Below are 25,434 nucleotides of genomic sequence, written 5' to 3'. Positions count from 1 at the left end.
TAATGCCACTGAACTGTACACTTAAAAATGGTTAAGATTGTAAAATCTGTGTTACGTATATTTTACCACAATAAAAAAAGGTAAAGTGACATTACCTTATTTGAATGATCCAGTTAGTCTAAGTTGCATTTGTTATAGTACAATATTCGGAGATAGTTTTAAATGGTGGTGGTGGAATAGTGATGTGAATTTTTCAATAATAATAACAGTTATTATAATAATATAAATACTGTTATTTGAGACGTTTTCTAATCCCACATTGTTTCTAGTCACATAATTATAATGCACAATCTTATCATGAGGTGCTGTTTTTATTGTTGTTACGGTTTTAAAAAAAATAAAAACTTTCTGTCCTCAAAAAGAAAGTTCCTAAAAATCAGAAGCTTCAGGTTAGGGACAAAACTACAAAATGAAGCTATTTCAAGAGACATTATGGGACAATAATTTGATGGCACATTCCCAATGGGATATACCCAAAAGACAAAAAAAAAAAAAAACAGAAAAAAGTCTTAAATGGATTTTCAACAATCACATTGTTTAAGGTACTGTTGTTATGTTATTCTGAGATGGTAAGTGTGTATTGTGGGGGGCTGGGGCCAGTAGGGAAGACTTGACTTGGACAAGTACCCCAGATGCAGAAATAATAAATGACTGTGAGTCTGGACTCATCCAGGACATGGAGCCGTAATAGATTATCCTGAGGGCTGACCCTCTGCTGGGGAGGCTGGGGCAGTCAGGTGGAGGAGCAGAAATGACTCTACTTATTGAATGCTTTCCACACGCTGGCATGGTCCTAAGCATTTTGCATGTATCTCCTTGTTTAACTCTCACAAAAACCCTATGAGGTTGGTACTATTCTCCCATTTCAGAGATGGACAAAATGAGGGCTCAAGACTAAGGCTCTCTCTCTAGCTAGTAAGAAAGCGTGTGAGAATAGGAATCTGGGTGGGATGGCTCAGCAGGGGTCACCTAACTTTATTTAAAGGCCACATGAATCCAAACGAAATGAAACCACTACCCAGAAAGGTATCTGCACCCCATGTTCATTGATGCATTATTTACAATAGCCAAGACAGGGAAACAACCTAAGTGCCTCTCAATGGATAAAGAAAAGGTGATATAGATAGATGGATAGATAGATAGATATAAATATAAATAAATATACAATTCAGCCATTAAAAAATAAGGAAGTCCTGCCATTCGCAAACAACCTGAATGGAAGTTGATGGCATTATGCTATGTAAAATAAGTCAGACAGAGAAAGACAAATACTGTATGGTCTCGCTTACATGTGGAATTTTTTTTTTTTTTTTTTTTTTTTTTTTGCGGTAAGCGGGCCTCTCACTGTTGTGGCCTCTCCCGTTGTGGAGCACAGGCTCAGCGGCCATGACTCACGGGCCCAGCCTCTCTGCGGCATGTGGGATCTTCCCGGACCGGGACACGAACCCGTGTCCCCCACATTGGCAGGCGGACTCTCAACCACTGCGCCACCAGGGAAGCCCTTACATGTGGAATTTAAGAAAGAAAAAATAATAAACATATAGAAACAGAGTAGAATGGTGGTTGCCAAGGGCTGGGGATGGGGGAAATGGGGAGATGTTGGTCAAAGGGTACAGACTTTTAGTTATAAGATAAATAAGTTCTGAGAACGTAATATACAGCATGGTGACTATAGTCAACAATTTTGTATACTTCAAAGTTGCTAAGAGAGTACATCTTAAAGTTCTCACCACAGACACACAAAAAATAAATATGTGAAGTAAGGTGATGGATGTGTTAACTACCCTTATTGTGGTAATCAATTTGCGATACATTCATATATCAAATCATCATGTTGCACACCTTAAATTTATACAATGTTATATGTCAATTATATCTCAATAAAGCTGGAGGTGGGGGATGCACATAGTAAGTATTTTCAACTTTGCAGGACAAATGGTCTCCATCACAATGACTCAACTCTGCCGTTAGAGCATGAAAATAATCATAGACAATATGTAAACAAATGGGAGAGGATGTGTTCCAATAAACTTTCATTTTACATAAACAAATTGTGCCACATCCATAGAATGGAATATTATTCAGACATATAAAGGAATGATTCATAATAAAATGCATTGATTCATGCTACAATGTGAATGAAACTTGAAAACATTATGCTCAATGAAAAAAAAGCCAGACACAAAAAGTCACATATTATTTGATTCCATTTATATGAAACGTCCAGAATAGGTAAATCCACAGAGACAGAAAGCAGACTGGCAATTACCAGGGGCTGGTAGATGACAGAAAGTAACTGCTTAATGGGAACAGGGTTTTATTTTGGGGTGATGAAAATTTTGGAACTAGATTAGATATAGGTGATGGTTGTACAAAATTGTAAATGTCCTAACTGCCACAGAATTGTACACTTTTAAATGGTTCACTTTATGTTAGGTGAATTTCACCTTGAAAAAAAACCAAAAACAAAACAAAATTGTTTACAAAACAGATAGTCAATCCATAGGCTGTGGTTTGCCCAGTCTTGCTTTAAAACATCTCTTCAATGTGGCACATATATACAATGGAATATTACTCAGCCATAAAAAAGAATGAAACTGAGTTATTTGTAGTGAGATGGATGGACCTAGAATCTGTCATACAGAGTGAAATAAGTCAGAAAGAGAAAAACAAATACTGTATGCTAACGCATATATATGGAATTTTTAAAAGCGGTACTAAAAAAAAAAGCGTTACTGGTGAACCTAGTGGCAGGGCAGGGATAAAGACGCAGATGTAGAGAATGGACTTGAGGACACAGGGCGGGAAGGGGAAGCTGGGAGGAAGTGAGAGGGTAGCATTGACATATATATACACTACCAAATGTAAAATAGTTAGCTAGTGGGAAGCTGCTGCATAGCACAGGGAGATCAGCTCTGTGCTTTGTGACAACTTAGAGGGATGGGATAGGGAGGGTGGGAGGGAGGCTCAAGAGGGAGGGGATATGGAGTTATATGTATACATATAGCTGATTCACTTTGTTGTACAGCAGAAACTAACACAACATTGTAAAGCATTTATAATCCAATAAAGATGTGAAAAAATTAAAAAATAATAAAATAAAACATCTCTTCACAAACCCCAGAGCTGAATTTTAAAATGTAGGCATATACAAAATATGGAAACAACCTAAATGTCCATCGACAGATGAATGGATAAAGAAAATGTGGTACATATATACAATGGAAAACTACTCAGCCATAAAAAGGAATGAAATAATCCATTTGCAGTAACATGGATATGACTAGAGATTATCATACTAAGTGAAGTAAGTCAGAAAGAGAAAGACAAATACCATATGATATCACTTATATGTGGAATCTAAAATATGGCACAAATGAACCTATCTACAAAACAGAAACAGACTCACAGACATAGAGAACAGACTTGTGGTTGCCAAGGGGGATGGGGGTGGGGGAGGGAAGGACTGGGAGTTTGGGATTAGCAAATGTAAACTGTTATATATAGGATGAATAAACAAGGTCTTACTGTATAGCACTGGGAACTATATTCAGTACCCTGTGATAAATCATAATGGAAAAGAATATTTTAAAAAAGAACGTCTCAGGACTTCCCTGGCGGTCCAGTGGTTAAGACTCCGCACTTCCTCTGCAGGGGGCACGGGTTCAATCCCTGGTCAGGGAAATAGGATCCCACATGCCATAAGGTGCGGCCAAGAAAAAAAAAAAGAATGTCTCTATGTGTATAACTGAGTCACTTTGCTGTACAGCAGAGATTGGCACGACATTGTAAATCAACTATATTTCAATTTTAAAAATTAATTTTAAAAAATGTAGGCATATAAAATCTTATCTCAGAGACCTGCACACAAGTTTTTATTATTATTATCAGGGTCTACATTATTATTATCATTACTGTTACCAAAATGAATGTCATTAACTCTGATCCTGGCCCCAAGCCCAGCCCTGCCCCGCCCCAAGTTCCTTTTCCTCTGGCCTCTGGCCTCTGGCCTCGGTCCCAGCTTCACTTCATACCCAGAGCCCAGGGTTCTGTCTCTCTGTGCCGATGTTATCTCCATTAGAGATGGCCCCAGGCCCTGGGTACTCTTATGAGACCCCTGGTCTGTCTGCAGCCTGGAGGGGGCTTGACGTATCCTGGCAGTGGGCCTCATGAAGTGGGAGGGAAGCAAGGGCGGGGAATGACTCATCATGGGAATCCCAGCCTTTGTGTGGCCTCCCAGGCCCAGCCAAGACCAGGTGCCTTGGTGTGTGGGTGTCTGCATGTGTGTATCTCAGAGCCTAACCTCAAACTGACCCCACAGCCTCAATCAGGTCTATGGTGTACTCGACAGTCACTCCCTGCCACCCATCTGGTCCCTGAGCTGTGGTGGGCATTTCTGGGCATCCCAAGAGAATTCAGCATCTCCTAGTCTGGGGGAGAAGGAACCAGACAGAGAAATTCTAGACCTTGTATGTACAGGTCTGGGTCAAAGGTAGGAATCCTGTGCTAGGGAGCCAGAATGGGGGAAGTGGGGAGCCAGGGGTAATCAAGGAGCCTTCCTGAAGGAAGCTCACAGATCCCAGATAGACCCTGAGGGAAATGTTGGCTGACCATGACATGTCCCTGACTCCAATACAACCCAGCTCCTACCACAAAGTTCAAGCTTTAAACGGGTATCAAGGCTGCCCATCTGGCTGGCCCAAGAATTACTGGGTATGAAGTTGCTCTGTAGCCAGTCTGCAAACACTTGCCCAGCATGAAGAGTCATAATTACTCTGACCCCGACCTAGCCACAGGATAGTGAAAACATGCACTGGGCTTGGAGCCCTCCCCAGGTTCTAGCTACGTGACCTTGGACAAGTTACTTAACATCTCTGAGCCCACCCTCCTGCTGGGTAAAATGAGCATAAGTTGGCAGTTAAATAAAATTGTAAGGGTCTCTCCACAGCCACAACCAATGGGAGAATCAGAGGGACAAACCCAAGGTCCACGACGCCACATCAAGGTCATTCCCAGACCAAGCAGACATTAGGTGAGGATATCATGGGACAGTTACCCCGCAACATCCTGGGGGCTACCTCCCGGTGGGTGTAGGGCCTGGATGAAGTTAAAGCAAGTGAGGCACAAAGACAGGATCAGAATTCCCGATTTTTCCTTTCACTTCTGGCTCCAATACGTCTAAGCACAGCGCTGCCCCTGACCCTGTCTTTATTAAAATGTTGATATTTTGTTCCTCATGGATTTTTTTTTTTTTGCGTTTCTTTTGTCTTTTAAAACATTGTGCTAGAATATCATTTATCTTGATGGCTGAGATTTTCGGCACCACCTTAAATTTTACACCCTCACTCTCCTCACTCTAGTCCTGCACCGGATGGACACACAGCCCACATCCTCCACGTGGTTCTATCAGGCAGAGCCCCTGACCCCAAATCCTCAGAAACTGGGACATGGAGGAGGAGGTTTCCTCAGAATCTCCTGGGGAGCAGCCTCTATTCATCCTCCTCTCTGAGCACCTAACTCTGTGAGCCCCTACTGTGTGTCCAGCTTTGTGCTAGGCCATGCTGAGTGCCCAGAAAGAGGACACTCAATATCTAAGCAGGTCCCCTGGGGAATCCCAGGCCTGGCTTAGCCTGGGCATTCCCAGGCCCGCCCAGGGCCCGCCCTGTGCTGAGTGCCCAGCCCGGTGGGTCTCCTGGAAATTCCCCAGGCTAGTTTCGAGATGGGAGGCCAACAGTGAAGTAATTTACACCGCAGCCCCAGCCATGATGAGCCCATCCCACCTGATGCTGGATAAAGAGGAGGAGGGCTCTCTTCAGCAGGACTTGGCCACAGGCGCCAGAGGAAGAGGGAGGACCCCTCACTGCCAATCCAGGTGAGCCCAGAAGTCAGCTCCGGGGACAAAGCCAGGGTCCCAAACACCCCAGCCCAATTCCTGCTCTCAGCTACCTCTGGCAGCTTGGCATCCGGAGCTGGAATGAGATGAGAGGCGACATCTTCAGGTCCCCCTATGCTACTTCAACAGAAACAATCCTTGGCCCCTGCACTCATCCTCTGCCTGAGGCTAAAGTGCTGGCATCAAAGAAGGCAGAAGGTAGTGCCGATTTCAGCTCTCCTTCTCTCCTCACCCTCATCACAGCCAGTATTACCAGTCGGGCAGGCACCTGAGAGTCCCCTCTGGTGGCCAGAAGCAGCTACAGAACTATCACCATAGGAAGGGTGGATTGCTGCATTAGCCTCAGTTTACCTCTCCTGGGGAATGGGCAGAGTTTGCTGGAGTCTGAACTACTAGTTTCCAGGCCACTCCTGCAATGCGCTTGGCTTACTGACCATTGACCTCAGCCTGGGAGGAACAGGATAGGATGGGGGAGCCCCTGAGACCCAGATGGCATTGAGCCAGGGCACTCTGTACCCACGCCACCACTGCCTCCCGCCCACAGCTCTGCAAGTGGCAGCCGTGTCATTCACCGCTGGACTTTGACAGTAGCCAAAGGCACTCTCAGTTCTCCATGCCTGTCTCCTTTCAGCTCTGCCGAAGTCTCCGCTGAGGTAAACTGGATACGTCCCCTGGAAACTGGAAGCCCACAATGGTGGTCCAGGGTATCCTATGGATCCTGTATGGATTGCTGCTGCAGCCGGAGCCAGGCACAGGTGGGTCAAAAGGCAGAGGCCTGAGGCCAGGACTCTTATTTCAGCAGAAATATACTGCTGCCCCTCTGTGTCCAGCCCTGTACAGGGTGAGGCTAGATCCAGGAGGCCCCAGTCTCAAGGAACCTCCAGTCTGGGAACACAGATGCTCCCAGCCCCATAGGATCAGGGCAAGGGTTGGGGGAAGAAACTGGGGCCAAAAGAGCAAAAATCAGGATGGCTTCCTGCAGGAGGGGAACATAGATCTAGGACAGGAAGAAGAAGAATTTCACTTGGTGGTGAAGCAGGAAAAGACATTTTAGGCAGAGAGAAGAACAAAGTTATAGAGGAATCACTGTGTGAACTGTCTGGAGAAGAACCCGAATTCCAGCAGTCAGCAGAGTGTAAGGATTAAGACTTCCTGTGTTCAAATCCTGTCTCTGCCACTTCCTAGCTATGTGATCTTAGGTAGATAATGTAACCTCTCCACGCTCATAGGGTCCTTGTGAAGATTAACCGGGTTGTTATCTAAGTCACCTAGAATGGTGCCTGGCACATAGTAAAGGTTTAATTTATTCAACAACCCACTCCAGCTCTGAGTCCCAGACTTCTAAGTTCCAAGTTCAGCCACAGACATTTCTCCCACAAGGCACAGCCCCACCCTCCCCTGGACATCCTTTGAGACACCTTTCCCTCTAAAATTCCCCAGACTCCAATCCATCATGAAAAACTGCCCATCTTTCCCTCAAAATATCTGGGGACTCTGCCCACTCCTGTCCATCACAGCATCACCATCCTGGCTTCAGCCACCTTCATTGCTTACCTCCAAACCCTCTCCCCTCCTCTACTCTGGTTCCCCCCAAAATCTATTCTCCACACGGCACTCAAAGGAGCAATCGGAATTCCAAGCTGGCCATGTACCTCTCCTGCTCATGAACCTGCCATGGCTCCCCAGTGCTCACTCATAGTCTAAGCTCCTTAACCTGTTGTCTGCACCTCAGTTTCCTCACCTGCACAAGGACAATGCCAGACATCATAAGGTTGTCCAATGAAGAGCCGGGGGCATTGAGAAGATGTAGAAACAGCAGGGGGAGGTCTAGTAACAGGTGGTGCTGGGCTGCTGGGTTAATGCCATCCCTCCTCCTGCAGCGACCCTGCCCCTGCTCATGGACTCTGTCATCCAGGCACTGGCTGAGCTCGAGCAGAAAGCACCAGCCAACAAGGCTGGCCACACTGCCTCTGCATGGCTGCTGTCAGCCCAGGACTCTTGTGCCCACAACCCTCTCCATCACTTCTTGCTGGAGGGACAGAGTCTCAAGACCACCAAGCTGGGTCCTCCTTCACTGAGCCCAGAGCTTCAAGGCCTGATCGTGGAGGTGGCGAGACATGGTGTGTGGGACGGGAAGGAATGCGGGGTGGTGCTGGCATCCGATGGCTCAACTGTGGCTGTGGAGCCTCTTCTGGCAGGGCTGGAGGCAGGGCTGCAGGGGAACAGGGTCGTAAACCTGCCCTTAGACAGCACGGCCACCCCTCCGGATGCTGGAGTCAACTTTCCAGACATTGGAGCCACGGTTCCTGATGTAAGAGCCACCTCCCCAGGACTCAGGGATACCTCTCCAGATATCACCTGTGCAGATGTCGGAGCTGTGTCTCCAAATGTTAGAGCCACAGATCTAGATGTCCAAGTTGCCTCTCCAGATGTCCAAGCCTCCTCAGCAGATACCAAAGCCAAGTTCCCAACCACTGTAGACAGCCTCCTAGTGGTCACCCTGGCCGGAGACCTGGGCCTGAACTTCCTCCAGGGCCCCCAGACCTGGAGCCATTCACTGGGAACTGAGGGCTGCTGGGACCAGCTCTCTGTTCCCCGGACCTTCACGCTCCTGGACCCTGAAGCATCAACCCTCACCACGGCCTTCCTCAATGGTGCCCTGGATGGGGCCCTCCTGGGAGACTACCTGAGCCGGTCCCCTGAGCCCCGGCCACCCCTCAGCCGCCTGCTGAGCCAGTACTATGGAGCCGGGGTAGCGGGAGATCCAGGATTTCGCAGCAACTTCCGACGGCAGAACGGAGCTGCTCTGACTCCAACTCCCATTCTGACCCAGCAGGTATGGGGGGCCCTCATCCTGCTACAGAGGCTGGAGCCAGCACACCCTCAACTTCAGGGTATGAGCCAAGAACAGCTGGCACAGGTGGCCACCCACGCTACCAAGGAGTTCACTGAGGCCTTCCTAGGTGAGAAGGGCCCCCACACCCTGTGATGCTCCTTCTCACATATATAGACATTCTCAGTGCCAGACAGGTCAGGAGGATCTAGGACTGGGGGATTCCAGAGGGGGCAATAAGGGCTTTGGCTGGGAGGCCAACAGAACTAGGATGCTGTTAGATTTAGTTAAGTTAGATCCCAATGGGGGCCAGTGTGGTGTGAGACTGAACTGTCCCCAAATCTGGGAGGAGACTGAAGGGATGATCCTTATATGCGCTCTTAGTGTGGGAGGAGGCGGCAGGCAGAGAAACGCTTGCTTACTCCCGTGCTGGACTCTTCCTCTCAGGGTGTCCAGCCATCCACCCACGTTGCCGCTGGGGCGCGGCCCCGTATCAGGGCCGCCCGACGCCGCTGCAGCTGCCGCTCGGGTTCTTGTATGTACACCACACATACGTGCCCGCGCCACCCTGCACGGACTTTGAGCGCTGCGCCGCCGACATGCGCTCTATGCAGCGCTTCCACCAGCATACTCGCGGCTGGGACGACATAGGCTACAGGTGGGCGGCAACCTGCAAGTCGCTGGCAGGGCGGACCAAGTGGTGGCGCAGTGTAGAGCCTGGGGGGCGCAGAGCCTGACTGAGGGGGCGGGGTTTGGACCTGAGCAAAGCTGGCAAAACCATAGAGGAGTTTAGGGTGGGTGGAGCCAATGTGGAGAGGGGCGCTAGAGACTAGAGTCAGGGCCTTAACAGGGACCAGAAATAGCTCAACAGTGGGATTCCTGAGTTTGGGGTGGGAACTAGGAAAGGAGTCCGGACTTGGGAGAGGAGCAGGACCTGTGATAGGGGCTGAGTCTGGGACTGGGCAGTGATGGGATATGACCTAAGACAGAAAAGGGCTCTGAATTGGGCAGGAGTTGGACTTGAGACAATGGGGAGGGAGCTGGGTAGAAAGAGATGGGGCCAAATGTTGGGGGCAGATCCAGAGAAACGGGACGGTTTCTGGGGTGGCATTAGGCGTGGGAGTGGGACACGGCTGGACAGGGTAGAGTCAGCGCGACCGGGAGGGACTTGGGGTGGCGGCGGCCCTTGGCACAGGTGCGGAAACTGGGGTAGAGGGCCAGATGAGAGCCGGGGCCTCACGCCAAGTGGTGCATGCTTTCCTCTCTCCTCGCAGTTTCGTGGTGGGCTCAGACGGCTACGTGTACGAGGGCCGCGGCTGGCACTGGGTGGGTGCACACACACTCGGCCACAACTCTCGCGGCTTCGGCGTGGCCCTGATAGGCAACTACACTGCGGAGCTGCCCGCGGAGGCCGCGCTGCGCACGGTGCGCGAGGAGCTCCCGCGCTGCGCTGTGCGCGCCGGCCTACTGCGGCCAGGCTACGCGCTGCTCGGCCACCGCCAGCTCGTGCGCACTGACTGCCCTGGCGACGCGCTCTTCAACCTGCTGCGCACCTGGCCGCACTTCGACAAGGTGAGTCCCCGACGCGTGCACTACGTCGGCCTGAGGCCCATCTGTCCACACAAGCTCAGCATGGCCCCTGATCCCCGCCTGCTTGCCTAACCTCAGCCGGCCCCTCACTCCTTCCTGTAACCCTGTGCCCACACAGCCTCAGCCAGGACCCTGAACCCCCTTGCAGCTCGTCTCTTCCGGCAATCTAGACTCAGACTTCAGTCATTCTGCTTGCAATATAGCCTACCCACCTGCCCCTCTGCCTGCACAACCTCATCCCAGCCACCCAAACTTGCCCTCATCCTTGCCCCCTACCCAAAGCCCCGCCCCCGCCCGTCCACACAACACCGACCCAGACTGTGACCCTCTACAGAAGACCCTTTTACCTGCACAGCTTCTGTCCAGCCCCTAACCTAGTATTGCAATCCTCTGCTCAGACAGTCTCAGAGTCTCAGAGAGACAATCCTCTCCTGAGGATGCTTGCTCAGCCCCAGCCTTCCTGACCCTTGATGACAACTCTTATGCTGGAGCAATCCAGGCCCAGTCAGCACAACCTCAGCTTGATGACTGCACCCCAACCTCTGATCATGATCACAAATCACCTCTATAACATCCCTGTACTATCTAGCTCTACCTTCAAACTACCACTCTGTTTCATTTGGCTGGCCTGCAGTTGGCATTGTACCTGCCCCCTCACTTTGGGCCCCTGTCCTCTTACCATCTAGGGTGCCACCGTGAGGAAGGCAGACCCAGCCCCACGACCCCTCACCCACCCCACCGCCAAACCTCACACTCCCTTGTCTTTTTTAGAATGTGAAACCAAGAACTGCCAGGAGGGCCTCTAGGAGATCCAGGAGGGCCTCTAGGTGATCCAGTAGGAGGCCACCTCCAACAATCCTGCTAGCCACAGACCTCCAATAAAGAGACCATGGGAAGAAAACCTGTGTCCATGCATCATCTGCGTTTGCACATTCTGTCTTAGTTTAGGGTTGCCCAGAAGCAGACCCTGGTACAAGAATCCTAGTGTAAGTGGTCGTCTGAGCAGTGATCCCAGTACATATCAACTGGGGAATAAGGAAGCGACACAGGGAAGGGAAGGCAGCTGGAAAAGGGTGTTTTATCAGGCATGTGGGTATGGGAGGCACATGGAGCTCAATCCCACTAGGGACCTTTGGGGGATAGTGTAGGTCACACACCGCAGAGCCATCCCACTCAAAGGGCAAGGGAGCTGGAGTACTGATCCTCCAACTTCCATAGTCATTGGCTGAGGGCTGCTCCCAGGGCAGTGTTTAATGTGCTGGCACTTTGGGACTGCTTGTTGCATGGGCAGTGTGGACTCCACCTGTCAGAGAAAGTCCTCTAGCAAAAATGCAGGGAGTTGGGAGTGGGGCCAGTATGCAGTGAAGTGGTACAGGCTCAGAGATATGGTGGAACACAGGGAGACTCTACCTGTATGTGCAGTGAGTGGACTGAGTGTGGTAAGAATGAGGTGGGCATAGCTAAGGTATGTGCACCTGCAAGAACATGTCCAGCACCAGGAAAAGGAGTTTTGACCCTCACTGAAGACCCTCTTCCTCAGGACAGGTTATAGAATGTTCAAGGCCCAGTGCAAAATGAAAATGCAGGCCCTGTCCAAAAAGTTAAATCAAGTGCAGTGCAGAGCCCTTCTGAGCCCGGTGACTGCACAGGTCACATGCTCATGAAGGCAGTCCTACCCATCCCACCCTGTGAATTCTGGTCACCCTTGCCTTTGCACAAGCTGTTCCTTCTACCTGGCATGTTCTTCCCATGACCAGCTCCTTCTCATGCTTCAGGTCACAAATGCCACCTCTTCAGGGAGGCCCTCCTGGATTTTTCCAGCTCAAAGTGCATCATTTCTGCTCAGTCTCTACTCCAGTCTGTCTATTTTCTTCCAAGTCCTCACCAGCTAGAAATGTCCTGCATTCGTGTTCAGGATTTGTCTCCCTCGCTGTACTGTGAGCTCCAGGAAGGCAGGAACCAAGTTTATTTTGTTCCTTGTAGCTTTTCCAGTACCCAGCACATAGTAGGCATTCAGGAAACATTTGCTGAATAAACAAAGTATCCCATTATAAACCTTCTGAAACTGATGTTATCATCTTGTACAAATCAGGAAACCAAGGCTCTGAGAGAGGAAATGACTTGCCTGAGGTCACACAGTGAGAGAAGGACCAGCTGGCACTCCAACCCACTCTGGGGCCAGTGGACCAGGATTCTACTGACTCTCAAGTTATCTCACTTATTACTCAGAACAGCATTTGGCCACCTCTTTTTTCAAGTAAATACTTTTTGTGGTATAACAGAGATATAAGAAAGGGCACCAAAATGTGTGGTTAATGAATTTTCACAACAGAACATACCCATGTAATCAACACCCAGCTCAAGAAATAGAACAGGTTAAATTTATATTATGTGAATTTCACCTCAATTAAAAAAAAAAAATAACCACCATGATCAGCTACCAGAAGCCTCCATTGTGCTTCCCCACCTCCCCAGTCTCTAGCCCTTCCAAAGGAAACCAATATCCTGAATTGTTAAACATAGTTTTGCCTGCTTTGGAACTTCATATAAATGGAACCACACAGTGTTTACTCTTCATTGTTTGGGTTTTTTTGCTCAACATTTTTTGTGATTCATCTGAGTTCAATCCTTCTTATTGATACATAATATTCCACTATGTGAAGAGACCACAGTTTATTCATTCTACAGCAGATGCACACTTGGGTTGTTTACCGTTTGGGGCTATTATGAATAGCGCTGGTGGGCATGTCTATTGGGTGTATACCCAGCAGTGGAACTGCTGGGTCAGAGGAGAGGGGTGTGGTCAATGTTCATAGATCACAACAGTTTTCCAACTTGGATGAATCAGTCGACACTCTGACCAGCAGTGGATGAGAGTTCCAGCATTTAGTCAGCATGTGCCCATTTTGCAGAGGCCACTGAGGCTCAGAGAGGGGCATGTGCTGCCTCCTGGTCAGTGAGACATTCTGGGTCCTGCTCTGTCACCTCCTCTCCTCTTGCATCCGGCCCCCACTGTGCCCTCCCAGCTTGGCTGTTGGGTGGGGTAGGACAGACAGGGTCACGTGGAGTTGCGTTCAGCGGGAGGAAGCCAGACAGGGTGCAGACGCCTGCTGATTCTGGGGCTGGTCAGGAAATCAAGGTAAGAGAGGGGGTGCATATGGCCCCCGGGGGGGTTCCCTGGGGGCAGAGCTGAGAGTAGGGAGGGGGCCAAAATGAAGACAACATGCGGGCAGACACCGGGCAGAATTGTCACCCTATCATCCCCCAGGAGAATCTCTGCCATGGACCCACCTTCGCAGAGCCTGGCCTCGCAAACCCAGCCAGCGGTCCCATCCCCACTAACCTCCTACCACTGGCACACAGGAGGTTGTGGGGAGAAGGGGGCTGGAGGATTCCGCTGGGGCCGCCTTGCAGGATGGGGGAGGGCGCTGAGCCACCAGGAGTCCACAGTCAGCAGCCAGCCGGCCCCTCGCTCGCTGTTTCGTCGTGTCCTCTCTGCGCCCCCCAAGGAGTCGCGCTCGAGCCGCCTCCGAATATCCAAGACCCTCTGGGGAAGGCATAAGAGCCCACCGCTGGAGTCAGAACCAGAGCCAGAGACCTCAGGTACATGGCTCCCCGACCCAGGCTGGGAGGCCCGGATGCTTGGGTTTTGTCTGCCTTCGGAGCATCAGCCTTACAGACACAGGAAGTTGTGGGGAGTGCAAAAGCCCGACAGGAAGTGGCTGGGGCCCGGCTGGCTGCCCTCTTCCCTCTTTCCCCCTTACCCAGGGCCTGGGCATGGTGGGAGTGGCTAGGGACCTGTGAGCTGGGGGTCCAGCCCTGGGAAGGGACAGGGAATAGACTGATGGTAGCACTGTCCAGATGCCAAATGGCTCTTGGCCCCAGTAGGTCTCTCCTCATATTCAATGGCCCAGGCTTATTCTCTCCTGCCTGGATACCCATCTCTGCTGCCTCCTGCTCTCCTGCCCTCCAGCCTCCATGTCTTAGTTTCTTCACTTCCTTGAGCCTCAGCTTCCCCATAAGTTAAATGGGAATCATGATTCCTACCTTGAAGGATATATTATTTCATTCGTTCATTCATTCATTCAAACAGAGGTCTGTGAGCATTTACTATGTTCTAGGCCCGCCTTGATTTAGACACTGAGGACACAGCAATGAACAAAACAGACGAAACTGCCTGCCCTGTGGAGCTCATAGCGTAGTGGGTGTGACGGACAGTAAACAAGAAAATGACAGATGGGGCTAAGTGTCACACAGAGGGATCTAGAAGAGTAAAGGATATCATGAGGACTGGAGCTCATGAATATAACGCTGGTCTAGGACTCAGCACATTTTATGTGATCCGTTAACAAGTGGGAGTCATCATTTATTCCCCTGGTGGTAAAACAATAGGACAGACAGGTAATCTGGAAGGGTTGATCCAGCCCCCTATTCCCGGAAGCTCATTTGATTCTCATCATTCATATTCCCATTTTGCAGAGGCATCCCTTCAGCCCCCTCCATGGTATCAGGTATTGCCCACGCCATAGGATCCAGTGAGAGCTCTCTAACAAGCAGACCTGCTCCTCCCCTACTCAGACACCTCCCATGGCTCCTTATACCTCCAGGATAAAACCCCAGCTCTTCTAACTGACACCTAAAGCCCTGCACTAATCTCTTCCTGAAACTTCCCCTCCAGCCTCCAAGCCCTCCAAGCCCTTCTCACCCCTCCCTTTATTTCCCTGGGCCAGGCCATGTGCCACGTCTCAGGCTTCGCTCAAGCCATTCACGCCACAATCTCCTCCGTCTTTGTCAAAACCCAATCTGCTATTCAAGATCCATTGCAGGGGACTTCCGTGGTGGTCCAGTGGTTAAGACTCTGCGCTTCCACTGCAAGGGGCTCTGGTTCTATCCCTAGTTGGGGAACTAAGATCCCACAGGCCACGCAGCATGACCAAAAAATTAGAGGAAAAAAAAAAAAAAACATTGTAAACTTACTCTCTCTGGGAGGCCTTCCTACTGCATCACTACCTCTCCCAACCCTGCCCTTCTTCTGTTCCTTTCTCAAACTTTGAACACTTTTCCCTTTAGACTTGTTATTTATGTAAGGAATCAAGGCTGCTGTCCCGTTTTTTAACCTCTTGGACCTGCCCACTGTCTTGGTTAAGAGAAGAATGCTTGTATGCACACGACCCTTGAGTTTGGGCTCTGTTAGTGCCAGCCAGGCCCTGGAACAAAGGCTTAGTTTCCTTGAAGGAAACTATGAAAAGGAAAGAAGGAAAATTAGCAAGTAATGTTATTTCCATTTTCAGTGCATTTCTCGCAGTGAGATCAGACCACCACCAGCTGAACCCTCTTGGAAGATCTGTTGAGCCCATTATCTTTGTTCTTTATTTATCATGCATTTAAAATGAGATGCAGAAGCATTTAACATACTATGTAAATATGGACCTCTTAAAATTAAAATGTCATTGGAAATGCTTTCAATTCAGCAACATCTTAGCTATTTGTTAGTACTTTTGTGTTGTCTTATCAAAGTTTAATGGATACAGTTCCATAGTTGTTGATGTGTTTGTGTGTATGTTCGATTTGTGTAAAGATGGTACTAAGTCAATTAAAAAAGAGAGAGAGAGAGAAGAATGCTTGTATCCGAAGCCCAGCTCAGTGACTCACAAGCTGGGTGACCCTGGGCAAGTCACTCAATTTCTATGTGTTTTCAGTTTCCTCCTTGGTAAAATGGGTGTTGTAATAGCCCATCGAATGGCTTTTGGAGGATTAAATGAGAGGTGTGTGAAGCAGTAAACACAGTACGGGGCACATAGTCGGCGGGGCTGTGTCCACCACCTATCACCACCCATCACCACCCATGGCTAGTGGGGACAAGGCCTGGAGAGGGGTGGAGGCTTGCCCAACACCTGACATGGCTGCTGGGTGGGTTGGGAAGAGGGGGCACTTAGGAGGGAACGCTTAATGAGCCTTGGTGAGTGGACAGTTTGTTCTGAGGGAGAAAAAGGGGCTCCCACGTCCCCAGCACCTCCTCCTCTACCCAGAGCCAGAGCCGGAGCTGGAGCCCCCTGTCCCACAGATCCCAGAGGCCCCCCCACCCGACGTGCCCATCTGGAACATCGGGGCCTTCACCCTACTTGATGGGAGGCTGGTGATGCTTGAGGGTGAGGAGGAGGTAAGAGGGGGCACCTGGGCAAGGGGAGGGAAGGAGAGGAAGGAAGAGAGACAGAACAGTGGTAAGGGCAGGGGATGAGGGGGCATAACAGAGAGGCGTCTGCCTCTCCCTCTGTCTGTCTGCCTGCCTCTCCTTTCTGACCACCCACTCTTGTTGGGGGACAGCGTCCTCGCCAGCCCCAGATGGGGAGCGCTAGTTCCGAGGGCAGCATCCAGGTGGCCTTGGGGAACCTCAGGGATCCAGGTAAGCTTGAGAGATGGGCGCTGGGGCATTTGGGAGCCTCTCAAGGTGGGGCAGAATCCAAGATGATCCCACCCCCTAACCTTCCACCCCTGACCACCCACAGATCGGATCTCTGGAAAGACTGAGCCAGAGGCTGCTGGCCCCAACGAGGTCCACAACATTCGGGTAAGTGGGGGGTGGAGGGGAGAGCAAAGACTTTCCGACCTTCAGAGGTGAAAGGGGGACTCTTCCTGGGTGATCTTAGGCAGGTCACTGACCCTCTCAGGATCATAGTGTCCATATCTGTCAAATGGAGCCAGAAAGAGAAGCTCCTTCTTGGGGCTGTTTATGAAAAGTCCGTAGAGAATGTAGGAAAGCATATGATCAGTGCTTTAGAAATGGGAGCTGTTGATTGCCTTTAATATTCCTGCTAATATAGCCTGAGGTTGTGATCCCTCAAGGACAACAGATCTTCCAGGACAACCTGGGGGGAAAGGAGCTGAGGAGGGAACACAGGGTTCTGCCCAGCTGACATCCCCCTCCCCACAGGGGCTGCTCAGGCGGCTGAAAGAGAAGAAAAAGGCCAAATCGGAGCTAGAAGCCAATGCTTCCCAGGATGGGTAAGGGTCTCTGAGGAGCTGGAGGGGCTGGGATTCAACATTGCCCCTCCCCCTCCTCTTACCTATAATTCTTTCACCAAATATCCGCTGTGGCCCTCTGTGTCCTGCCCCATGTTGGGCAATGCTGGGGCCACTGAAAGACCCTTAGCATTGAGCCAGCCCTCCGTTGAACGGTGGGGGCAGAGTCTGACACAATTATTAAAACTGCAGCTGAGTCAACACCTTGGTCTGGGAGTGTCAGGGAAGGGACACTTGAGCTGAGATCTGAAGGATAGATGGAAGTTAACTAGGCCGAAAGGGTCAGGAAAAGAATTCCAGGCAGAGGGAACACCAAGTGCAAAGGTCAAGAGGACAGATGAAGTGCCAAAAACAAGGCCAGTGTGACTGGAGTTCAGACAGTTAATTAAGCGTCAAAAGGAGGATTCAAGTCCAATTTAGGTTCAAGTCCCTCCTGGCTTCCACCCTTCAGGCTGTAAGGGGTAGTTGGGGTGGGGGAGGGGTAGTGGGTAGGAATGACAGCTTGTTCATGTGCGCCTTCACCAGACCACCCAGTGCTCTGGGCTCTCGGGAATCGCTGGCCAAGCTTTCGGAACTGGACCTGGGCGCCGAGCGGGACGTGCGGGTCTGGCCACTGCATCCCAGCCTCCTGGAGGAGCCCCACTGCTTCCAGGTAAATGCAGGCAACTCTCCACCTCGCCTGACCCTTTGGCTCCACCCTTGGTCTCAACCGCACCCTGGATGCCCCTCCTCAACAGGTAACGTGGGCGGGCGGGAGCCGCTGCTTCTCCTGTCGCTCGGCTGCTGAGAGAGACCGCTGGATAGAGGACATTCGTCGCCACTTCCAGCCTAGTCAGGTCGGTCGTGCGCAAGGTCGGACCTGGAGATCCCTCCCACAGCCCGGACCCCGCCCCTTCCACCCACCCCTAATCCCACTCGCCCCAAAACCTTGCCCCTTGGACACACCTGCCCTCCTACACTTTTGCAGCCACTCCGAGCTCCCCCGCTGGCATCTATTACCAGCCCCTTGCACAGCTCGGATTGTATTCAATCCGAGCCCTATTTGCACCCCAGGAAGTCTCCGAGTCCCCACCCCGCGGCTACTCCTCCATGCCCTGGAGCCCGGATCTCTCCGGGAGAGCCCAGAAAAGCTAGAGGGTTTCCGCATAGCCATCTTGGGCACCCCCGTGGCCTCACTGTCTTCCCCCAGGGGCCCAGCGACCCCCTGGGAGCACGGGCTCCGTGCTTCACCGCTGGTGCCCAATGTGGAGCACAGACGCCACGCTCCCTCCCCTACTCCGGTCCGCAGGACAACATTGAGCGGGAAGAGACGTGGCTGAGCGTGTGGGTGCACGAAGTGAAGGGGATGCCCCGGGCGGCGGCGGGGGCGCCGGGAGTGCGCGCGGAGCTGTGGCTGGACGGCGCACTGCTGGCTCGCACAACTCCGAGGGCTGGCCCGGGCCAGCTCTTCTGGGCTGAACGCTTCCACTTTGAGGCGCTGCCACCGGCGCGTCGCCTGTCTTTGCGGCTACGCGGAGCGGGCCCGGGGGCCGCGGTGCTGGGCCGCGTGGCCTTGACGCTGGAAGAGTTAGGCGTCCCCCGCGCGCCCGCCGCGGGCCTGGAGCGCTGGTTCCCGCTTCTCGGGGCGCCAGCGGGCGCGGCGCTGCGGGCACGAATCCGGGCGCGGCGCCTGCGCGTGCTGCCCTCTGAACGCTACAAGGAACTGGCTGAGTTCCTCACTTTCCACTACGCGCGCCTCTGCGGGGCGCTCGAGCTCGCGCTGTCCGCTCAGGCCAAGGAAGAGCTGGCGGCTGCCATGGTGCGCGTGCTGCGGGCCACCGGCCGGGCTCAGGTGCGGCGCTGCGACGGGACGAACCCGGGTGACCAGGGGCTGACCGATCGCGCTCCAGGGGGGAGAGTTGGTGGGGACAGTAAGAGAGTGGCACTTTAGAGGGGCTGGGCAGCTTGAGGGGAGGGGTCGGAGCTGAGCCTCTTCACTGCGAGACCCAAGTTTGCGCTTTGAGGGGTGGAGGTTCTGGCCTGTTAAGAGCCCCAGCAGCGAGGGCTGGGCCTGGGCAGCAGCTATGCAGAGTGGGCCTGTGCCCCAGGTGTGAGGGACCCGCCAAGGGCAGGGATTCCCCCTGACTCAGTCTGCACCCAGCTCATTGCAACCCCACTATGCCCAGGCACTGGTGACAGACCTGGGCACCGCGGAGCTGGCACGCAGTGGAGGCCGTGAGGCTCTTCTGTTCCGGGAAAACACATTGGCCACCAAAGCCATCGATGAGTACATGAAGCTGGTAGCACAGGATTACCTCCAAAAGACGCTGGGTAAGCAGAGTGGGGCAGGGGTCAGAGGCCTAGGTGCCCGGCTAGGGCACCCCAGGGGAGATCTGAGAATCCTTGAGTAACTTGGATTCTGGTAGTGGGTAGTGCCTTGGGGATGCTCAGATCCTAGAAGGAATCAGGGGTTCCCCAAGATTTTAGGTGCCTCCAGAGTAATTTGGAGATAGAATTGGAGGCTGGGTGCTGTGGGTTGTGGTGGTCATGGGCTGGCCCCTCTCTGGCTGTGCTGGACTGCAGGACAGGTCGTGCGGCGTCTCTGTGCCTCCACTGAGGACTGTGAGGTGAACCCCAGCAAGTGCCCGGCCTCAGAGCTGCCCCAGCACCAGATCAGACTGCGAAACAGCTGCAAGGAGGTCTTTGAGAACATCATCCACTCTTACGAGTGAGAATCAGGGCCCCAGAACCCAAGCCTAACCCTGCCTCTTAGCCACTGTGCTAACCCTGACTCCCAATTAGGGTTTCCAGATAAAATACAGGATGCCCAGTTAAATGTGATACCATATTTGGAATATGCTTATACTAAAAAAAAGTGTTCATTTTTTAAATCTGAAATTCAAGTTTAACTGTTTATCCTAAAGTTTTATTTGCTAAATTTGGCAACCCATTCCCAATATCATGCTACCTAACCCCAAGTAACCTGGGACACAATTCTTTATCTTCTAAACTACAGGTGACCCCATACCCTAATTCCATGCCACCTGACCCCAATTAACATAGGATCTCATTCCTATGACCTCTGATTCCAGTAATGGCATACCCCCAATTCCATGATCCCTGACCTTAAGTAACACTGTGTCCCAAATCCCATGTAACTGGGATTCCTAGGATTCTAATTCCTTGACCTCTAACCCTAGGTTAACCTGTATGCCTAATCCCATGCCATCTAGGATATCAATCTCATGATTTCTGAACCTAGGTGATCTTGTAACCCCAACCCCATCCTACTTCATATCATGTTTGGCACCCCAATTTCATGTCCAGTCATAGCTACATCCCAAGCTCATGGCCTCCATCCTCATATGAACCTGTACCCCCAAATCTAAGAATACTGACTCCAGAAGTCACCACGATTAACTACACCACAAAAAACCCTGACCCTAAGTGAACCTATAAGCCCAAGCATCATTATCCCCAATGTCTTCAATCCTGGAACCCAGAATGCAGGTGTCTCCTGACACCTGACCTTAGCACTTTGATCATCCATGAACTTTATGCCCATATCCTCCCACTCTGACCATTGTCTTTTCTGCCCCAGCTGGTTCCCAGCAGAGCTGGGCACTGTGTTCTCAGGCTGGCGAGAAGCATGCAAGGCACGTGGCTCTGAGGCACTGGGGCCCCGACTAGTGTGTGCCTCTCTCTTCCTGCGGCTCCTGTGTCCTGCCATTCTTTCACCCAGCCTCTTTGGCCTAGCGCCAGAGCACCCGGCACCTGGCCCAGCCCGCACCCTCACACTGATCGCCAAGGTCATCCAGAACCTTGCCAACCATGCTCCGTAAGTCCTGGGAGGCTGGGAGGCCATGCTGGGGCCGTGGGAGTAGCAGATGCCTGACCTGACCCACCCGGTTGGGCTTTGACCTAGGTTTGGTGAGAAGGAGCCCTACATGAGCTTCATGAATAGCTTCCTGGAGGATCATGGACCTGCCATGCAACACTTCCTGGACCAAGTGGCCATGGTGGATGTGCACACAGCACCCAGTGGTTACCAGGGCAGCAGTGACCTGGCCCTCCAGCTGGCAGTCCTGCATGCCCAGCTCTGTACCATCTTTGCTGAACTTGACCAGGTGTGGCCTGAGCCCAAAGCCCAGAATATGAGGTATGGAGGCAAGAGAGTAGGGAGCCTCTGGTCCTGGAGAGCTTGCTCAGCACCCTCCCTGCATTGCTTTGCCAGGCAACCCGTGACAGCCTGGAACCACTGCCCACCATCCTGAGTGCCATCGAGGAGGGCCGACCTGTACCTGTGTCTGTGCCAATGCGTCTTCCACCACCCCCAGCCCAGGTCCATTCCAGGTAACCTACCTGCCTCAAGTCTGATCCAGTTCTGATGGGTAGGAGCAGGGGAAGGGCCAAAGGCATCACAGGGTCAAACTGTGGTCAGAGGTGAAGACAGGATCATGTCAGGGGTCAGAGACAGGGTCATGTTGGGGTCAGTGTCAGAAACAGTGTAGGATGGAGATCAGAGGCTGGAGACAGGATCATCTCAGGGGTCAGGCAGGGGCTCAAAGTACAATCAGAGGGCGGGCACAGGGTCAGATTGGAATCTGAGGTGGGGATTAAGCATTGCAGAGATCAGGGAGAGGTCACATCTGGGGTCAGAGAGAAAGTGACATTGTGGTCAGCAGTGAGGGGCAGGTTTCAGTGAGAGGTTGTGGATAGGGTCAAATCAGGGGTCAGAGTGGGTCAGATGGATGTTAAGACACATCATCAAGGGTCAGGGACAGGTTCATATTGCAAACAGGTCGGGCCCAGGGTCAGATGGGGTCAAGGGTTATGGGCAGAGTCATTTTGGAGGTCAGAAGTAAGGGACTATTTTCTTTCATGAGGCTGAGACAGGGTGAGTTTAAGGTCAGAGGTTGGGGACAAGAGGGAGTCAGATTGGGAAGGAAGAGGGTACAGTTGTGAGCAGAGGTCAAGCTCAGGCAAACTGGAAGCAGAGGTTACAGAGAGGCTCAAGTCAAGGGTAACACTGTGTCAGAGTTCAGGGACAAGGCTAGAAAGAAATCAGAGGGTTAGATTGAGGTAGTGTCAAAGGTCACAGAAGGGACAGTATTGTCAGAAGTCCAGGACGGGATCAGAAGTCAAAATGTGATCCCTTCAGCAATAGGGTCACATAGAAGTAAAAGATCAGGGGTGGGGTTATTTCTGGTCGGAGGTAGAGATGCGGTCCGCTCAGGAACCGGTGGAGCGTCTGAGCTCCCCCGTCCCACCCCCAGCATCTCTGTAGGAGAGAAGCCTGGCTTTCTGGCCCCCCGAGACCTCCCCAAGCATACCCCTCTCATCTCCAAGAGCCAGTCCCTGCGCAGCGTTCACGGTGCAGGTAGTTGGGCCCGGCCACGGCCGGACGAGGAGCAGCCCCCGCAGCTGCCTCGGCCGGTGCAGCGCACGCAGAGCGTCCCGGCTGGCCGCCCCGCTCGCCACCGCCCGTCTGCAGGGCCGCGGCCGCGACCCAAAGGCTCCCTACGCACGGGACCCGTGCCCCGCGGCCGGCCCTGGACAGGAACCTCAGCATCGCTGCCTCGGAAGCCGTCGGTTCCCTGGCAGCGCCAGCTGGACCAGCCACGGGACAGAGACCAAACGCTGGACACCCACCGGCGCATGGGCAAGGTGAGGTACAGCCCAGGTCCGCCCTCACACAGAGTGGGGAGACAGGATTGGAAAAAGACTGAAAGATGGGCAAGTCTCGGTTCAAATACCGAGCTTGCTGTGCTGTGTGACCCAGGCATAACCCAGCCCTCTCTGAGCCTCACTTTCCTCTTCTGTACAATTAGGGCATCGTCCCCCAATAGGCAGGGCGGTGAGGAGGCAGAGCACAGGGTACAGGGAGGTCAGGGTCCTTGGGGAGAAGGGGCGGGACGATGGCTCAGGTTACAGCTGCTCCCTCCCCACAGATGACGGAGCTGCAGTGTGAGGTGGCCACCCTGCGCCAGGATCAGAAGGCGCTGTTCGGCCTCGTGGAGTCACTCGGCACCCACATCCGGGCCTTGAGCGAGCAGCAGGAGCAGCTTCGGAGCCAGCTTCAGAACTTGGCTACCAGGCTCCGAGAAGGGTAAGCGCCGCCCTCCCCATTAGCTCCGCCCCCAGGTGGGCTTTCTATTAAAGAGATCGGCTCAGGCCCCGCCTCCCAATCAGTCCCACCCAAATCATGCCTGCCACGGCCACGCCCCCTCTGCAAGACCCACCCCCAACACACCTAAGACCCGCCTCTTGGTCAGCTCCACCCGCCCCAAGTCCCTGGGAGGGCCTCTCGTCCAGTCCCTCAGTCAGCTTCTCCCACACAGATTGGGACAGACCCACTATCTCTTAGTCTGGGCATTCCCCCATCCCGCTCATGACCCTGCTCAGGACTAGCCAAGACCCGCCTCCAACGGTTGGTTGGTTTGTCCTTTCATCCCAGACGGTCCGGGCTCTAATTAAGCAGCCCCTTCTTCAGACTGATCTAGGCCCCACCCCCCAGCCTGGACAAACCCCGCCTCCATTCCAAGCTTCGCCCCCGAGTCCCTGACTCTTCAACCAAGAGCTGGAGGGACGTTCCTCAGCCTCTGACTCTTTCCCTTTGCCCCTGATCCCCACAGGACCGCGAAGTTGGATCTAGAGCACGATCCTCCAACCAATGAGGGCCACAGGTTGAAAAGTCTGGTGAGACCCCTGCCCGAGCCCTGGAGCATATCTGGGCTGGGTGAGGGAACAAGAGTTGGGTGCAACCCTCCCCTGGCTCTGAGTCCACTGCTGCTGCATCCCCAGGAGTGCCGCCTGGCCGAGATAGAGAGTACTCAGGCCCAGCTGAGGGAGACCATTCAGAGCCTGCAGCTTCTTCCCAGGACATCGGGGTCCCAGAGCCAGCCCCTGCCCCTCAAAACACCCTGCATCAACGGAGACACCACTTGAGCTGCCCACTCGGCCCTACGTGTTCTGGGAGCAGAGAGAAAGCGGTCTTAGGGGCCTTTCCAACCCCTGCTTCAAACCCACGTGGCCTGCAGTAGGGAGTGGAGCTGTAGGTGCCAACCAGTCTGGCACTATCAGGTTGCCCAGTAAAATCTTGATTTCAGTAAAAAATTGATGTTTTTTTTTGCCCCTAAGTGTTGCCAATCAGAAAGCACCCCCCCATTCAGCTCACCCCAATTCTCCCCTAATTGGAGGTCTCAGGGGAGGGGGGTGATATAGGGAGAGTCCCACCAGCTGTGTGACCTTAGGCCCTCACTCTCTCAGAGCTTTGATTTCCTCATTTGTAAAATGGATCTAAAGTCCCTTACACAGTAGAAGACCCATAGTTTAAAGTGTTCAGTAAAAGGTATTTGTCATTGTTAGGGGCAGCACTTGCTTCTCAGTGAAGCCCAGATCCCACCTCTACTAATTCCCAGATCCAAGATGAGAGCATCTTCCTAGGACCCCAAATCCCACACCAGCTCCCTCATGCAGTGAGGGTGTGGGTCTGGAAGGCAAATAAAGGAAGGAGTGGGTAGGTGTGGAGATGGTTAAGCTCTGTGAGTGGTCACTGGGAAAATGAGTGGGCATTTGAATAATGGGTGGGTGGATGGGTGAGGGATAGGGTGGGTAGGACAATAGGCAGATGAATAGGTTAGCATTTGCTGGATGTTTGCCCTGGTAGGTGATTAGTTGAGTAGGTGGTTAGCTGGGATGGGTATGTCTGCCTAGAAAAGGTCTGGATGGTAATAGGAAATAAACATTTGAATTAATTAAGTAGTTATATGTATTGCATGTACATTTGTTGAGGTCTCCTGAGACTCTTGATCTGGGCAGTGGGGAAATAATAATATACTAGACAGACAGACTCCTGTTCTCATGGAACTTACACTCTGCTGGAGAAGACTAACAAACAAACATGCAATTGATGGTTGGGTGTTTGGGTGACTGGGTGAAAGGATTATGTGTAGAGATGGGTGGATGCTTGCTTGGTTGTTTGGATAAGTAGGTGTTTACTTGGGTAGTGGATGAATGAGTATGTAGATGGGAGGTTAATGGTTGGTTTGAGTGGGTATTTGGATGGAGGGATGGATGGATTGACAGGTGGTTGGAGGAGTGGATGGATAGGTGGTTG

General features: G+C 52.2%; 2 protein-coding genes across 3 annotated transcripts; both read left to right on the top strand.

Moving 5' to 3' along the window:
• The first annotated feature begins 6,566 nt into the window (after positions 1–6,566).
• PGLYRP2 (peptidoglycan recognition protein 2) lies at positions 6,567–11,147 on the top strand. Its single transcript, XM_059061072.2, has 5 exons — positions 6,567–6,648; positions 7,774–8,856; positions 9,174–9,384; positions 10,001–10,298; positions 11,088–11,147. Exons 1-5 carry the CDS (start codon positions 6,585–6,587, stop codon positions 11,145–11,147), a joined length of 1,716 nt encoding a protein of 571 aa, XP_058917055.1. The 5' UTR covers positions 6,567–6,584.
• Positions 11,148–13,350: 2,203 nt separating this feature from the next.
• RASAL3 (RAS protein activator like 3) lies at positions 13,351–25,078 on the top strand. 2 transcript variants are annotated; one of them, XM_059060475.2, is made up of 18 exons: positions 13,351–13,455; positions 13,585–13,919; positions 16,346–16,476; positions 16,641–16,719; positions 16,823–16,884; positions 17,248–17,318; positions 17,862–17,988; positions 18,074–18,172; positions 18,625–19,167; positions 19,502–19,646; positions 19,899–20,043; positions 20,917–21,153; positions 21,241–21,442; positions 21,550–21,668; positions 22,592–22,982; positions 23,267–23,424; positions 23,951–24,014; positions 24,120–25,078. In XM_059060475.2, the coding sequence occupies exons 2-18, from the start codon at positions 13,598–13,600 to the stop codon at positions 24,261–24,263; spliced, it is 3,039 nt and encodes a 1,012-aa protein (XP_058916458.1). In that variant the 5' UTR covers positions 13,351–13,455; positions 13,585–13,597; the 3' UTR covers positions 24,264–25,078. The 2 variants fall into 2 exon arrangements, with proteins under 2 accessions (XP_058916458.1, XP_066889536.1); XM_067033435.1 differs by lacking the exon at positions 13,351–13,455 and having other exon boundaries at positions 13,565–13,919.
• The last annotated feature ends 356 nt before the right edge of the window (positions 25,079–25,434 follow it).

The sequence above is a fragment of the Kogia breviceps genome, chromosome 4 (genome assembly GCF_026419965.1).
Source record: "Kogia breviceps isolate mKogBre1 chromosome 4, mKogBre1 haplotype 1, whole genome shotgun sequence".
NCBI classification, from domain to species: Eukaryota; Metazoa; Chordata; class Mammalia; order Artiodactyla; family Physeteridae; genus Kogia; species Kogia breviceps.
Note: the sequence above shows the minus strand (reverse complement) of the source record. Positions and strands in the feature narration are given on the sequence as shown.

Excerpts from the sequence above, each read along its gene's own strand:
- RASAL3 (XM_059060475.2), top strand. The coding sequence starts at position 13,598 with ATGGACCCACCTTCGCAGAGCCTGGCCTCGCAAACCCAGCCAGCGGTC. Across the intron at positions 16,885-17,247 it reads ACGAGGTCCACAACATTCGG|GGGCTGCTCAGGCGGCTGAA; the intron begins GTAAGTGGGGGG and ends CCCTCCCCACAG. Across the intron at positions 21,669-22,591 it reads CCAGCCCAGGTCCATTCCAG|CATCTCTGTAGGAGAGAAGC; the intron begins GTAACCTACCTG and ends TCCCACCCCCAG.
- PGLYRP2 (XM_059061072.2), top strand. The coding sequence starts at position 6,585 with ATGGTGGTCCAGGGTATCCTATGGATCCTGTATGGATTGCTGCTGCAG. Across the intron at positions 9,385-10,000 it reads TGGGACGACATAGGCTACAG|TTTCGTGGTGGGCTCAGACG; the intron begins GTGGGCGGCAAC and ends CTCTCCTCGCAG. Across the intron at positions 10,299-11,087 it reads CCTGGCCGCACTTCGACAAG|AATGTGAAACCAAGAACTGC; the intron begins GTGAGTCCCCGA and ends TGTCTTTTTTAG.